Source organism: Carcharodon carcharias, chromosome 15, assembly GCF_017639515.1.
Source record: "Carcharodon carcharias isolate sCarCar2 chromosome 15, sCarCar2.pri, whole genome shotgun sequence".
NCBI classification, from domain to species: Eukaryota; Metazoa; Chordata; class Chondrichthyes; order Lamniformes; family Lamnidae; genus Carcharodon; species Carcharodon carcharias.
This window is the reverse complement of record NC_054481.1, coordinates 33617452-33629628: the sequence shown is the minus strand read 5'-3', so window position 1 is coordinate 33629628 and position 12177 is coordinate 33617452. Positions and strand designations below refer to the sequence as shown.

At 38.0% G+C, this 12177-nt stretch overlaps 1 protein-coding gene across 2 annotated transcripts in view; it reads left to right on the top strand.

The window, feature by feature from the left end:
- pgap6 (post-glycosylphosphatidylinositol attachment to proteins 6) overlaps window positions 1-11561 on the top strand; it is a 47681-nt gene extending 36120 nt beyond the window's left edge. For both annotated transcript variants that reach the window (XM_041206808.1, XM_041206809.1), the window contains 5 exons: window positions 112-254; window positions 1648-1826; window positions 3636-3782; window positions 4997-5113; window positions 7342-11561. In XM_041206808.1, coding sequence (XP_041062742.1) covers window positions 112-254; window positions 1648-1826; window positions 3636-3782; window positions 4997-5113; window positions 7342-7638 — 883 coding nt within the window. In that variant the 3' untranslated portion in view covers window positions 7639-11561. The remainder of the gene's footprint in view (window positions 1-111; window positions 255-1647; window positions 1827-3635; window positions 3783-4996; window positions 5114-7341) is intronic.
- Window positions 11562-12177: the final 616 nt, after the last annotated feature.

Genomic DNA, 12177 nt, shown 5'->3' with positions numbered 1-12177 from the left:
CTCCTGTTTCTAAAATTTTATTATTAATTACTGCTTCATGAAAAGGGGAAAAATCATTTTTGTGCTAACAGCAGTAAGTAAAAATATTAATCAGAGTTTTCTGTCTTTTAGCAATCAAACCTGTGGAAAGGTTTCTGCTCGGGTAATTATATCAACTGTTTTGAGCCCCTGTATTGAGGATTGTGGTGTTTATGGAGAGTGCAGACTTCTTCAAACTCATGGATATCTTTATGCTGCATGTGTTTGCAAAGCAGGTAGGTATGACTGTACAGGAGGAGGGAGTGTGTCACTGATTTGGCAGTTAAAAGCTGCAAATAACTTGGGGCAGTAGTTTCATGGCCGTCATCTGCCTGAAAGTGGAAATCGCTCTTTCATGGCCTTAAGAACTTAGATTGTATAGTCCCTTACAAAATGCTTATTTTAAACTTCCTATACAATCCAATTTTTATTTCACTTTTGTCCTATGGAATAGAATCTTATTGTCTTATAACTTGGTGTCTAAAGGTCACTGCAGTGTCTCAAATCCGGTTGTCCAAAAACTGGATATTTTTAGAATGTGCCATGCATCAATTTTAATTGAGTAAAATAAAAAAAAACTAACTTACCTGGACAATTTGGTTAGGTGCTGCATTGGCGTGGTGTGGCGCTGGACTAGTTATCCACATTGCCGCTTGGGCTCTGGTTTATTCCTGCGTTCTGAGCGACCCTTGACCTCACCTGACCCAACTTGGCCTGAACTGCCTGATCCAAAGTCCAGCAAGATCGCAGTGTGGTGCGGCCTTGGTCCTGAGGTTGCCAGTTTTGAGACACTACCTTAAGGAGATGTTGACCAAGAAGCTTCCTGTCCAAGATACCTGGTCAAAATGTTAGTCCCTACCAGTAAGTTCCCTCATCCTAGTTTTCTGTTCACACTCAGTTTTCTAAAGATGTACAGACTTTGTTTATATCGACGCAGAATGTAATTGGAGAAGTCACCATTTTTACGAATGAAAAATTTCTAACTAAATTTTGCTTCTCATTCACTTTTGGAAACTAGTATTGAGTGTGAGCTCAATCCTGCTTTGATAATTATGCTTCAGTTATTTGGAAAAATGAAACTTGGATGGAGAGAGTGCTAAATTTAGCTCTAGTGATATTGAATTCCTAACTAGAAGTTTGAATTCAAATTTTAGTGCTGGCATTTGTCTAAATTCATTGCCACTGCATGGATTATGAAGATGATTAAGTAGTTTCAGTGCAGCAATATATCTATTTGCCAGTATTGCTCACCAGAATGACGTCCCTAAATCATCTGTAAATCACCCGTAAAGCAGGCTTCCTATCTGTTGCTGTGTCTGTATTATGTACACTGAATCATATATAATGCAATGCAGGAATGGCTTAATATTGTAACTGACCAGTGAGGACGATTAGGTCTAAGTAGCTATTGATGCTAGTTTTAAATCTGCAACCAGTGAATGGTAATATAATAACTTCAAATGATTCTAGTGTGTATGTATGTTATAATTATGAAACTTCATCTGAAGTTAAAATTTTTATGTTGCTATAAAACACTATTGTTTATAGGTATTTTGTTAGCGCATTGTCCACACTTTATGCTTCCTTCAAGTGGAAAAATGACTTTTTTCTCATATGTAAATTCCTTAGGCTGGAATGGATGGAGCTGTACAGATGATACCAATGCCCAGTCATACAGACGGCAATTACTGGCAACGCTCTTGTTAACCTTGAGTAATCTCATGTTCATCCCACCGATTGTGATTGCTATACATCGCTGTTATTTTGTAGAGGCTTCTGTGTATCTCTTCACCATGTTTTTCTCAACGGTAAACTGAAGAGCAATAGAGCTCCTCACTGTTAATAACACCTTAATTCCCATTTGATGAGTGTGTTCAAATGATTCGTTTAAGATTGTCTTTACTATAATAAGGTTATAGTAAGCCATTCCCAGGGCAACCAGATGTTACTTTTGACATTTTTCCTTTGAGAAAGTATTACCTATCAATAAATATGTTGTCCCAATTTTTTTAATTGCTCATGGAATGTGTGCATTGCTAGCAAGGCCAGCATTTATTGCCCATCCCCAATTGTCCTTGAGAACATGGTAAACCACTGTCTTGAAATTGCTGCAGTCTGTATGGTGTAGGTACGCCCAAGTGCTGTTAACTATCCAGAACTTTGACCCAGTGAGGGTAGAGGAGTGGTAATCTATTTCCAAGTCGAAATAGTGTGCGACTTGGAGGGAACTTTGATGTGTTGTTCCCATGTGCCTGCTGCCCTTGTCTTCTAGTTGGTAGAAGTCACTGATTTAGAAGGTGCTGTCAAAGAAGCCTTGGTGAGTTGCTGCAGTGCATCTTGTAGGTAGTGCACATTGCAGCCATGGTGCACCAGTGAATGGAGGGAGTGAATGATCAATAGTGGATGGGGTGCCAAACAAGTGGATTACTTTGTCCTGGATGATGTGAAGCTTCTTTAGTATTGCTGGAACTGCATTCAACACACTCCCAACTTATGTCTTGTAGATGTTGCTAAGGTTTTGGGGAGTCAGAACACTCAGCCCCTGACCTGCTCTTGTAGTTAGAATACTTATGTGATTGGTCCAGTTAAGTACATGGGCATTAAATAATGATTGGGTTTTCTGATTTAAATCTGAATTTTCAATTCTGAAAATTTTAGATCATCTTTCTTTTCTCATATCAAATGTGAAATGGGTCAAGTATGATGTGGCATGAACTTCCCTTTCAGTTAAGTTCATGGGCTGTTGCAAACTCTTTCTGTCTTCTGTTGGTAAGGCTGCTCTGAAAGTAAAAAAGCATGTCTATACTGTAAAACCAATGTAAAGTTAATGAAAATCTTAGAGGTTTGTAAGTAATGTTGGCATAGTTAATAGTCTTTTAAGGTGTCACATGAGGAAGCTTTCTACGCCTGTGCAGGAGGGTCTAATTTATACAAAGACAAAATATTGTGGATGCTGGAAATCTCTTACATAAACAGGAAATGCTAGAAACACTCAGCAGGTCAGGTAGCATCTGTGGAGAGAGAAACAGTTAACATTTTGGATCATTGACTTTTGGCAGAGCTGGAAAAGTTACAGGTTGTGACAGTTTTAAACAAGTGGGGAGGTGGGGAGAGACCAGGAATATATCAAACTAGAGTCGGGAACTCGGTAGCATGGGGAGTGTCTGTATTGTGATGCACTGGGCATTGCAACTAGATGGTATAGGCTAGTTGGATTAGTGGGTCTTGTCCGGCATTTTTATATGTCAGGCAAAAAGAATCAATCATGCAGTGTGTGACTTGCGCCAGATCAGGTAGAAGTGTCTTTTTTCATTCACAAAGAACATTAGCAAACCAGTTTGATTTCAGTGACAGTCCACCAACTCCCATGGTCATTTTCTGTTACTAGCCCAGAAACTACCAGATTTAATTCCGTTTTATCCACTTGTCATGATAGAATTTGAACCCATGACTCTGGATTCAAAGTGTAGGACCATGTCAACAAGGCAACAAACCCGTGTTATCTATTATATAAAAATAAAAAAATGGTGTGAAGATACTGCCATTTAAAATATGTTTTTAGTCTGATCATTTTTAATCACCAATTGAATGACAATATAAAAAATTATTCCTTACAGTTTTATCATGCATGTGATCAACCAGGAATTGCTGTCATGTGCATTATGGAATATGATACACTTCAATACTGTGATTTCCTTGGCTCAGTTGTATCTGTGTGGGTTACAATTCTGTGTATGGCGAGGTTAAAATCTCTCCTTAAATATGTAAGTATTAATAATTCCTTTCCATAGGGCTTGTTTTGGGATTTTTTTGACCATTTTTCCATGTCTTCAATGTCAAGTTACCTTTAAAAATGTTTTGAGGTGCAGTGCATTCACTTTTTTTTTTGAAAAAAAAGGATCTCTGAGCATATAAGAGTTTAAAGTGCTAATAAGTGGGATTGTTTCCCCATGGACTTTGACTAATTAGTAGTTTCTTAAGCTTGCTTTGGTAACTAATAAACTACTTATCAATTTGTTGGAGCATGACTAGTTCTAGCTGCTCAGCAAGGGTCCTGGCAGCACTTCCTTTCTGGCCATGAACAAGTAGAGGAATTAGACACAAGTGTTAGGCTTTTGAAGCAGGGAGGCTGTGAAAGCTGTCAGACTTGTTCACAAAAGTTGAAGGCTTTCCTTGACCCAAAAGGTTAGCCAGAAGTTATGTTGTTTAAGTCAAGTAAAGCAACCCTCTGATTTTGGGGTGTGTTTGAGAAAACATCTGTTTTTTGTATAATTATGCAATGATAATTTGTATGGGTTGAAGTAATTAGGTTGACTGTAGCGACTCTCCTGCATCTTCACCGTACTTGCTGACTTGTATTTGGCCATATCTCACCACATACATGTGCAGTCTGCCTTCCGAGAGATTGTAGAAGCACAAGGCAAAAGACATGAATATCCTTAGTTCAGATCCCAAGGGGATACTAATTTCACACGATTGGGTAGCTCTATCTAATAAGCAGTATAGGATAGTGCGAGCCAACTCCTATGAAAGAAAGATATTTTGTCCTCTTACTGAAGTAAGTAATGTCATTTAACCTGAGAGAGTAACTACAACAAACTTAAAACTGCAAGGGAAGTCGGGAGAAAGAAAAGAAACCCTGATCCTGAAACTTTTTTTTGAACCTGTGGATCAATGGTTTAGATTAGTGTTAATGATATTGGTAAGATACACAGGTGAAGGGTATTATTTAATTAAGTATCTAAAGCACTTATAAAGAGAGACTGCTTGGGACACAGTTGGTTGGTAGGAAGCGGGTATGTGTAATGCTGTATTCTGTGAATGAAATTATTAAGAAAAGTATTGGTGTCTAGTTTCATACTTCAACTAGCTTGGGGTCGGATTAACAATTGGCATTAACATTTTAATATGAGTTAGATATTTTATTGTAGAAAGTAATATATTTACACCACCCTTTTTCTTCTTTGCATTTTTGAAGGTATTTTTTATCCTTGGCTCCTTATTGATTGCCATGTCAATGCAACTAGACCGCCGTGGTCTTTGGAACTTAGTGGGTCCGTGCCTTGTTGCTCTGTTCATCATGGTAGTTGCATGGGTGAGTGCAAAAGTGCATATCTAAATGTTGTAAATGACTAAAGCTTTGTTTTAACTTTTTCTTGGATCAAAATCTCAATTTTTTTTAACTTAAGAGAAGTTCATGCCATCAGCAGACGGAACTCTATTATAAACTACTGCACCTGGACTCTGTCAATGGGTGAATGATCACTGCTCCACTGCCATTTCCTTCCAAAATGTTTTCTAACTTGCAAACCAGGCTATCCCCACCAACCCCTTCCCCATGACCTTATCCTCATTATTGAATCCTAACTATAAAACCTGTCTCCTGGGTGGTGGCACCTTGCCCTTTGCTTAAAAACCCTCTGCCAGTCTATACCTTTTACCACCAGCCCTGGCCAAGCTGCAAAGGTGATGGTATGGCCCTTGTTTCTGACTCACATGGTGGCATCATCTCCCATTTCCCTGGCACCTTGCCCTCCTTTAAACACTTTACCCTAGTTTACTTCTCTTATCTCTTCATTTTCAAACCCTTGTCTATCATTCCACTACAGGTTTCTACCCAAGGTATCCTTCCTGCTTTCTCTTCTCGGACTCTGCAATGAGTGACTGACTCCACATCCTCAGTGGTTACAATCCCCATCCCAAGTCCCCTTGACTTTCTCCTTTTAACTCAATGCTCGCTTCCCATGTAAACTCCTAATCTACAGCCACTGTTCTATTGCCCTTACTATCTCTTGTGATATCTCTACTGTCATCATAATAATTCCAATTCCATTTTGGATCTCTTCTTTATATCCTTGTTTTCTGGTGCAGTAGGTGGATTTGACAGGTGAGACAGTTACTCAGCCTGGTCAAGTCAGTTGTGTGCTAGATTCATTCAAATTTTGGCTGTTGAAGGAGTAAAGATAGCAGCTATAAAGGAAATGAACATGATGGGAGATGGTGCTCTTGAGGATGGGCCAATATTTGAGGTGAGGGAATATTTGGAAAATTATGGGATCGGTTTTCGCGTTGATTGATGCCTAGCCTTACATCTCACTACCTCTCTTGATCTCTGCATTGCTGCTCCGCTATCAGACTAGTTGTCTGGCATCCAATCATAATGAGCTGTAATTTTCTCTCTAAATATTGAGAAGATGAAACTCTCCTTTTTGAAACTCACATGAAACTCTGCCTTCCCCACCAACACCATCCCATTCCCTGACTGCTTTCTCCTACAGAAGCGGACTAATTTTGATATCCTATTCCATGTTGAACTGAATTTCTGACCACCTATCCTCACCATAAAGAGCCATTACTTCTATCTTTGTAACATTGCTTGCCTGCCCCTACTTCAGCCCATCAACTGCTGAACTCTTCAATTTCTTTTTTTACCTACAAACTCAACTCTTCCAATGCTCTTGCCCAGCTTCCTATATCCAATACCCCATAAACTTCAACTTCCACAAATTCAGCTATTTGTATCCTATTTTGCACTTTCTCTTCACTCCTTTTCTTGCTGACCTATAAGGGTATATAACTATAGTTCCATAACTATAGTTGCCCCCTAAAGCACTGCATAAAGACCCACTTCGTTGCTTTTTGCTTTCTTTTCTTTCTTTGCTTTTGGCCATACATTCTAATCTTTCCTCGTTTGCCTCAACATCTCTTTGTCCTTGTTCTCTAAAGCACCTTGGAACATTTTAGTATAATAAAGGCTCAATGTGAAGGCAAGTTATTTCTACTGTTTAAAAGTCATTTCATATTTTTGCATCTTTACCTTGTGGTATTGAGTGGATGTAAGTGATAAATTTATTTTTGGAACTTTTGAGGGCAGTGGGAGGGCAACAGTTACCATTTATCTTAAGGCAGTTTTTATTTATTCGTTCATGGAATGTGGGCGTCGCTGGCTAGGCCAGCACTTTATTGCCCATCCCTGATTTCCCTTTGAGAAGGTGGTAGTGAGCTGCCTTCATGAACTGCTGCAGCCCATGTGGTGTAGGTACACCCACAGTGCAGTTAGGGAGGGAGTTCCAGGATTTTGACCCAGCAACAGTGAAGGAACGGCGATATATTTCCAAGTCAGGATGGTGAGTGACTTGGAGGGGAACTTCCAGGCGGTGGTGTTCCCATTGGGTCTGTGCTGATAGGTTTTATTTGAAAATAAATCTAGGTACAAGTGATACTGTGTGAGACAAGATCCTCATTTTTGCAGCTTTCTAATTTTAAAATTTGGCAGTTACTAGTGAGTGAACAGGAAAAATAATTTTTTTGTTTTCCCTTTAGGTGTCTCGTGGCGTGAAACGCCGACACTGCTATCCTCCAACGTGGAAGCGCTGGATGTTTTTCTTATTGCCAGGAATAAGTGCAGCACTAATTGCTATTGCCGTTTATGGTTTTCTGGAAACGAAGGAGAACTATTATTACACACACAGCATTTGGCATTTTCTTGTAGCTGGAAGTGTGATTTTTTTGTTACCACCAGGTAAAAAGCACATAAGCCCGTGGATCTGGACGCAGAAATTTACATGTGGATACCAGCTTTGCTCTGATGTAAAAGAAGACTTGTACGTTGTTTGTTAAATTGAACCAGTTTAGCTAGATTTACTTAATCTGAGTAAACAGATTATTTTTATATAAATAATATATATAGATATATATATATATCCCCCTTGGAGGAATGTATTCTTGAATTTTCAGCTATTATAATTTAATGGCAGTGATAAAAGAAATAGCAATTGTGAAATGTATTTTGAACATCTGTAAAAATGACAGTCATTTACTTCTATTGCGTTGACTAAGATTTTCTTTACTGAGGGATGCGCAGAGATTTTTATAACACAATAAATGGGCATTAGATTTTTTTAAAAGTAATTAATGCACTTAATTGGTCTATAATTATGATCAAGACAAGATAGCCAACTTGATCTTAATTTTAGGCCCATAACTTCCGATCTCAGATCTACCCAGGAAGATGCACACATAAGGACTGCATAGGAATTTCACAGGAAGTTCAAACTTCCGATGAGCAATTACCCTGCACTGCATGGGAACCATCCGATATTGATTTGGATCAGAGACTTGGATGGTTCCAACTGTCTTACCAGAATAGTTACCCAGGAAAAGTTAGAAAAATTAAAACCACTTCTAACTGCTGGGTGGCTGTGGTATTGACTCTCTTCCACCCACGAACTCCCCATGGGATTCCCTGACCAAACCCCAACCACCCTGTGATAACCCTCCCCCCGCACCCCCCCTGATTATCCAACCCCCCCAATGATCGTCCAATGAACATTCCCCCACTTGACCATCTAAGCCACTCACCATACACACTTAGCTTCTCCCCGGCTTCTCAAAGTGGCTGGGACCTTTATACTTACCTGCATTATGACAGCTAGTGCTGTAAAAAAAAAGGGTGTGTCTTTTTCCCCCCTGACCCTGCTGGCCTGCTCTGAAAGCCCCGGGAACCTGCTGCATTGCGCATTTCTCACCTGGCCCAAGTGGGAAGGTAGGGTGAGAAAGGTGCAGCTGCATTTTAGTGTAAGTAAAAAGGAGTGGAGTGGAGTGGCAATCCGACTGTGATTGTCACTCCTTGGAAGTTCTGGCCTTAGTTTCTGTTATTCAAACTAGAGGAAGATAGAATCATAGCGTGGTTGCGGCACAGAAGAGAGATCATTTGGTCCAACTTTGTGGCCAATCTAAAAGTTTTCTTTTCAGTAACCAAAATAGCTGTGTACTGAAAATTTTATAATACGTAGTTTAAAAGACAACTGCATTCAAGTTATAGCCAATAGTTTATTACCCTAATTAATAAGCAAGCTAGTTCTCCCTATTCACCAAAGTATTGACAGTGATGATTTTGGATTCAGTGCCAAGCTTGGTGGTGGTTTATTCTTCAATTTAGCCCATCAGTTGGGGTACAAAAGGACCTGATGCAATTGAAACTTATTTGCATGAATTTTTTTTCTCTGATGGCTCTCTGGCTGAATTTTCTCTGGAGTAAGGCTTAGTTGCAAACAGACTAAGAATGCCCCAGGTTTGATGCTGATGTGTATTGAGTGAGCTGAACTGGCAGTAGACTGCCACAATTGACCTCCATGCCTCACGATCCCTGAAAAGTATGTGTATTGCTGATGAGGATTGATTGAGCTAGGGTTAAGCACCTCTGACAGCCTGTGTTTTGGTGTGTAGTCCCAGAAATACTAGAAATACTCAGGTAAGGCAGCATCTGTGGAGAGAGAAACAGAATAACGTTTCAGGTTAATAACCTTTTATTTCAAAATTCCAGAATTCATAGTATTTTGATTTTGTGTTTATACATAGTCACTTGACAGAGTTATCAGGGAGTTGCTGTCTATGGAACAAAGTAACCTGCAGTATAGGCTGGGAGAAAATTACATGCTGCGGAGGGGGAGGAACAAGTTCAATTGCATGTACTATTTTGCTTTTATTTTTAATGGGAACAGCATATGAGATCTGATAAAAGTAACAGAAGTTTTAAAAAGTCACTTAGGACTTACTTGGACACAACTGCAAATGTGAGGAATTTTCAAGAGATGTTTCGGTTTTTGACATAGTAGATTGCCAACATAAATAAGAACCTCACAACTGATTTGTGCATATTCAAATTCTAATTAGGGAACCACTGTCATACTGTTAACTTTATCATGTTAATAGTGCTTAACTAAAATATTGCTCAGAATTGAGTATTAAAGACAAACAAAATTGTTAATTAACAGACAATAGGGTAAATTGGGGAAATTCAGTCCTATTATCTGAGTAGCTAAATGTGCATGCTTACATGTCATTACAATAACTCTTACTAAATGTTTATCACCAAAATATACAGGTGACTTTTTGATAATTAACTTCTTGAAGGGCTGGAATCCAAGACTGCTGCTGAAAAACCTTATTTTCTCCATAATAGTTTTTAAGACCATCTTCTATATCTGGGATTTTCTTCCTTTTTAGGCTCTGGTATATGATCTCTTTTTTTCTTTTAGCAGAAAATCAGTACTTAACCAGTTTGATCCCATGATACAGTTGTTGCAGAGCGAGTGTTCTGTAAGATAATTGTTTTGCTCTACACCATTTTAGCATTCCCATTCTTTTGAATTGTGCGTGTAAACAGGTGAAAATTTGCCCTGGTTTGTCTCAGGGAAGGTACTAAATCCTTACATGGTATATTTGCAAATACCAATTTGTAAATGAAAACTTTATGGGGTATAACTGGGCCTTTCAGCTAAATTGTCTGCATCTGAGTTGGAGGAAAGGATGCTCAAGACTTCTGATTTGAAGTACATGTGCTGAAATAAAATATTGAAACTAATCTCAGGATAAAACTTACCAGTTCTCCAGTATAGCCATATTATTTTTTCTTCTAGTGATGCAGAAATTATTTTTTCCCTCTACTGCCAATGCACTCAATGTTAGTGTATATCTGTTAAGGTTGTTGGCATTCTTAATGCTTTATGTCCAAAAATAAAACCTTTCTCTGGTACCATTCTCCTATTTAGGAGTGGAAAATGCCCTATGTTCCTTCAAAGTACCATGCAGCTTTAAAAAAAAATGCACAGAGCATTTCTCCAATTACTGTCTCCTTATAAGGCTTACTATTTATTGGAAATGATTTCAGTTCCTGACACATTTTTCTTCACCTCAAGCCTTTTTCTATTCATTGGTGAGTATCAATGAAATATTCTAAAATAATCGTTTTCCTTAAAAATGTTCAGTCTATAACATTTAATTAAATCAATACAATCCAGGTTAATTCCATTGTCACATACACACTCGATCCTTTTCACCAGCTTCTATATTCCTGTAGCATAGTTCATGGTGTCATGGTAGCTCACCTTTCTTTCCTGAACCATTCTTTAAACTTTTTTTTAAATCACCAGCTTCGAAATAACATCATAGTGCTTCAGATTATTTAATTGTCTCATAAATTCACAGAATGAATAGATAATTTTTAAAAAGAAACTTGAAATATTGAGTTTTACTGTGGTTTTTATATTGGTTTTATTTGTTTCAGTAATTATTCTAGTTGATCTTTTAAATTAAAGACAGACCAATATGTTGTAAGGACTACGAACTAGCGTTTAGAAGCAGGATTGCAGAAGTTGCTACTTTTTATAAAGCATGAAGAAAAACCCAGCTTTTAAAAAGAAAAATCTGTGGAAACCATGTGTTTCCTGTGTCACAATGATATTTTGTATATATATATAATAGTAAAGATTCTATGTACTACAAATTGTGGGTGGGAAAGATTTCTTATTGGGCTGTTTTAATTTATTCTGATATACAATACTGTTATATATTTTGTTACATTAAAAGAAATGGGATGCATATTTCGCTGTGCACATTTAGGTTGCCTCTAATGGGATTTTATATTTTGGAGTAATTTATTTAAATTTATAATTGTGCATGGACATAGTTTAATGATGGGAGCTTTGTATCATGTAATTGATAATATGAAATGCTAGCTTGTAATAAATCTTATTTTGAAACTTTGTAATATGATCAATATCTTAATAGATGACTGTACTAAAATTATTTCTTTTAAATATGCTCTTGTTTTGAGGTGGACTAGTAGCTAAAACAGTTGAGAAGTCAACTTCCAACCAGAAGGTCATAGGAACAGCCGGTAGGAACAAGAAAGAGCAGGAATAGCCCTCAGGGGGATATCCACTCTAAGCAAGGAAATATTTAGATGATTAAGATTGTGTTGCTCTGGTGGGCACTATATTAAAAAGTTAATACATGAAATTTTAATAGATGAATATGCAGTTATTAGAAGACGACAGAATTAATTTGTGTTATATAATGTCTGTCATGTCCTCAGCGCAAAGCTTCCAAAGTGCTTTGCAGATAATTACTTTAGATGCACAGTCACTACTTTGCAGCCACCTGCATATCAATTAGCACACGAGATCTCTCAAACACATAATCAGTTCATCTGTTTTAGTGATGATGGTTGAGAGAGCAATGTTAGTCAGGACACTGGGAGAAAACCCTGCTCTTCAAAAAGTGCCATAATCTGAACAGGCAGTCAGGGCCTCTTATTTAACATGTTACTTGAAAGCTAATGGATTGTCAATGCAATACTCCTTTTTCCTGCTGATT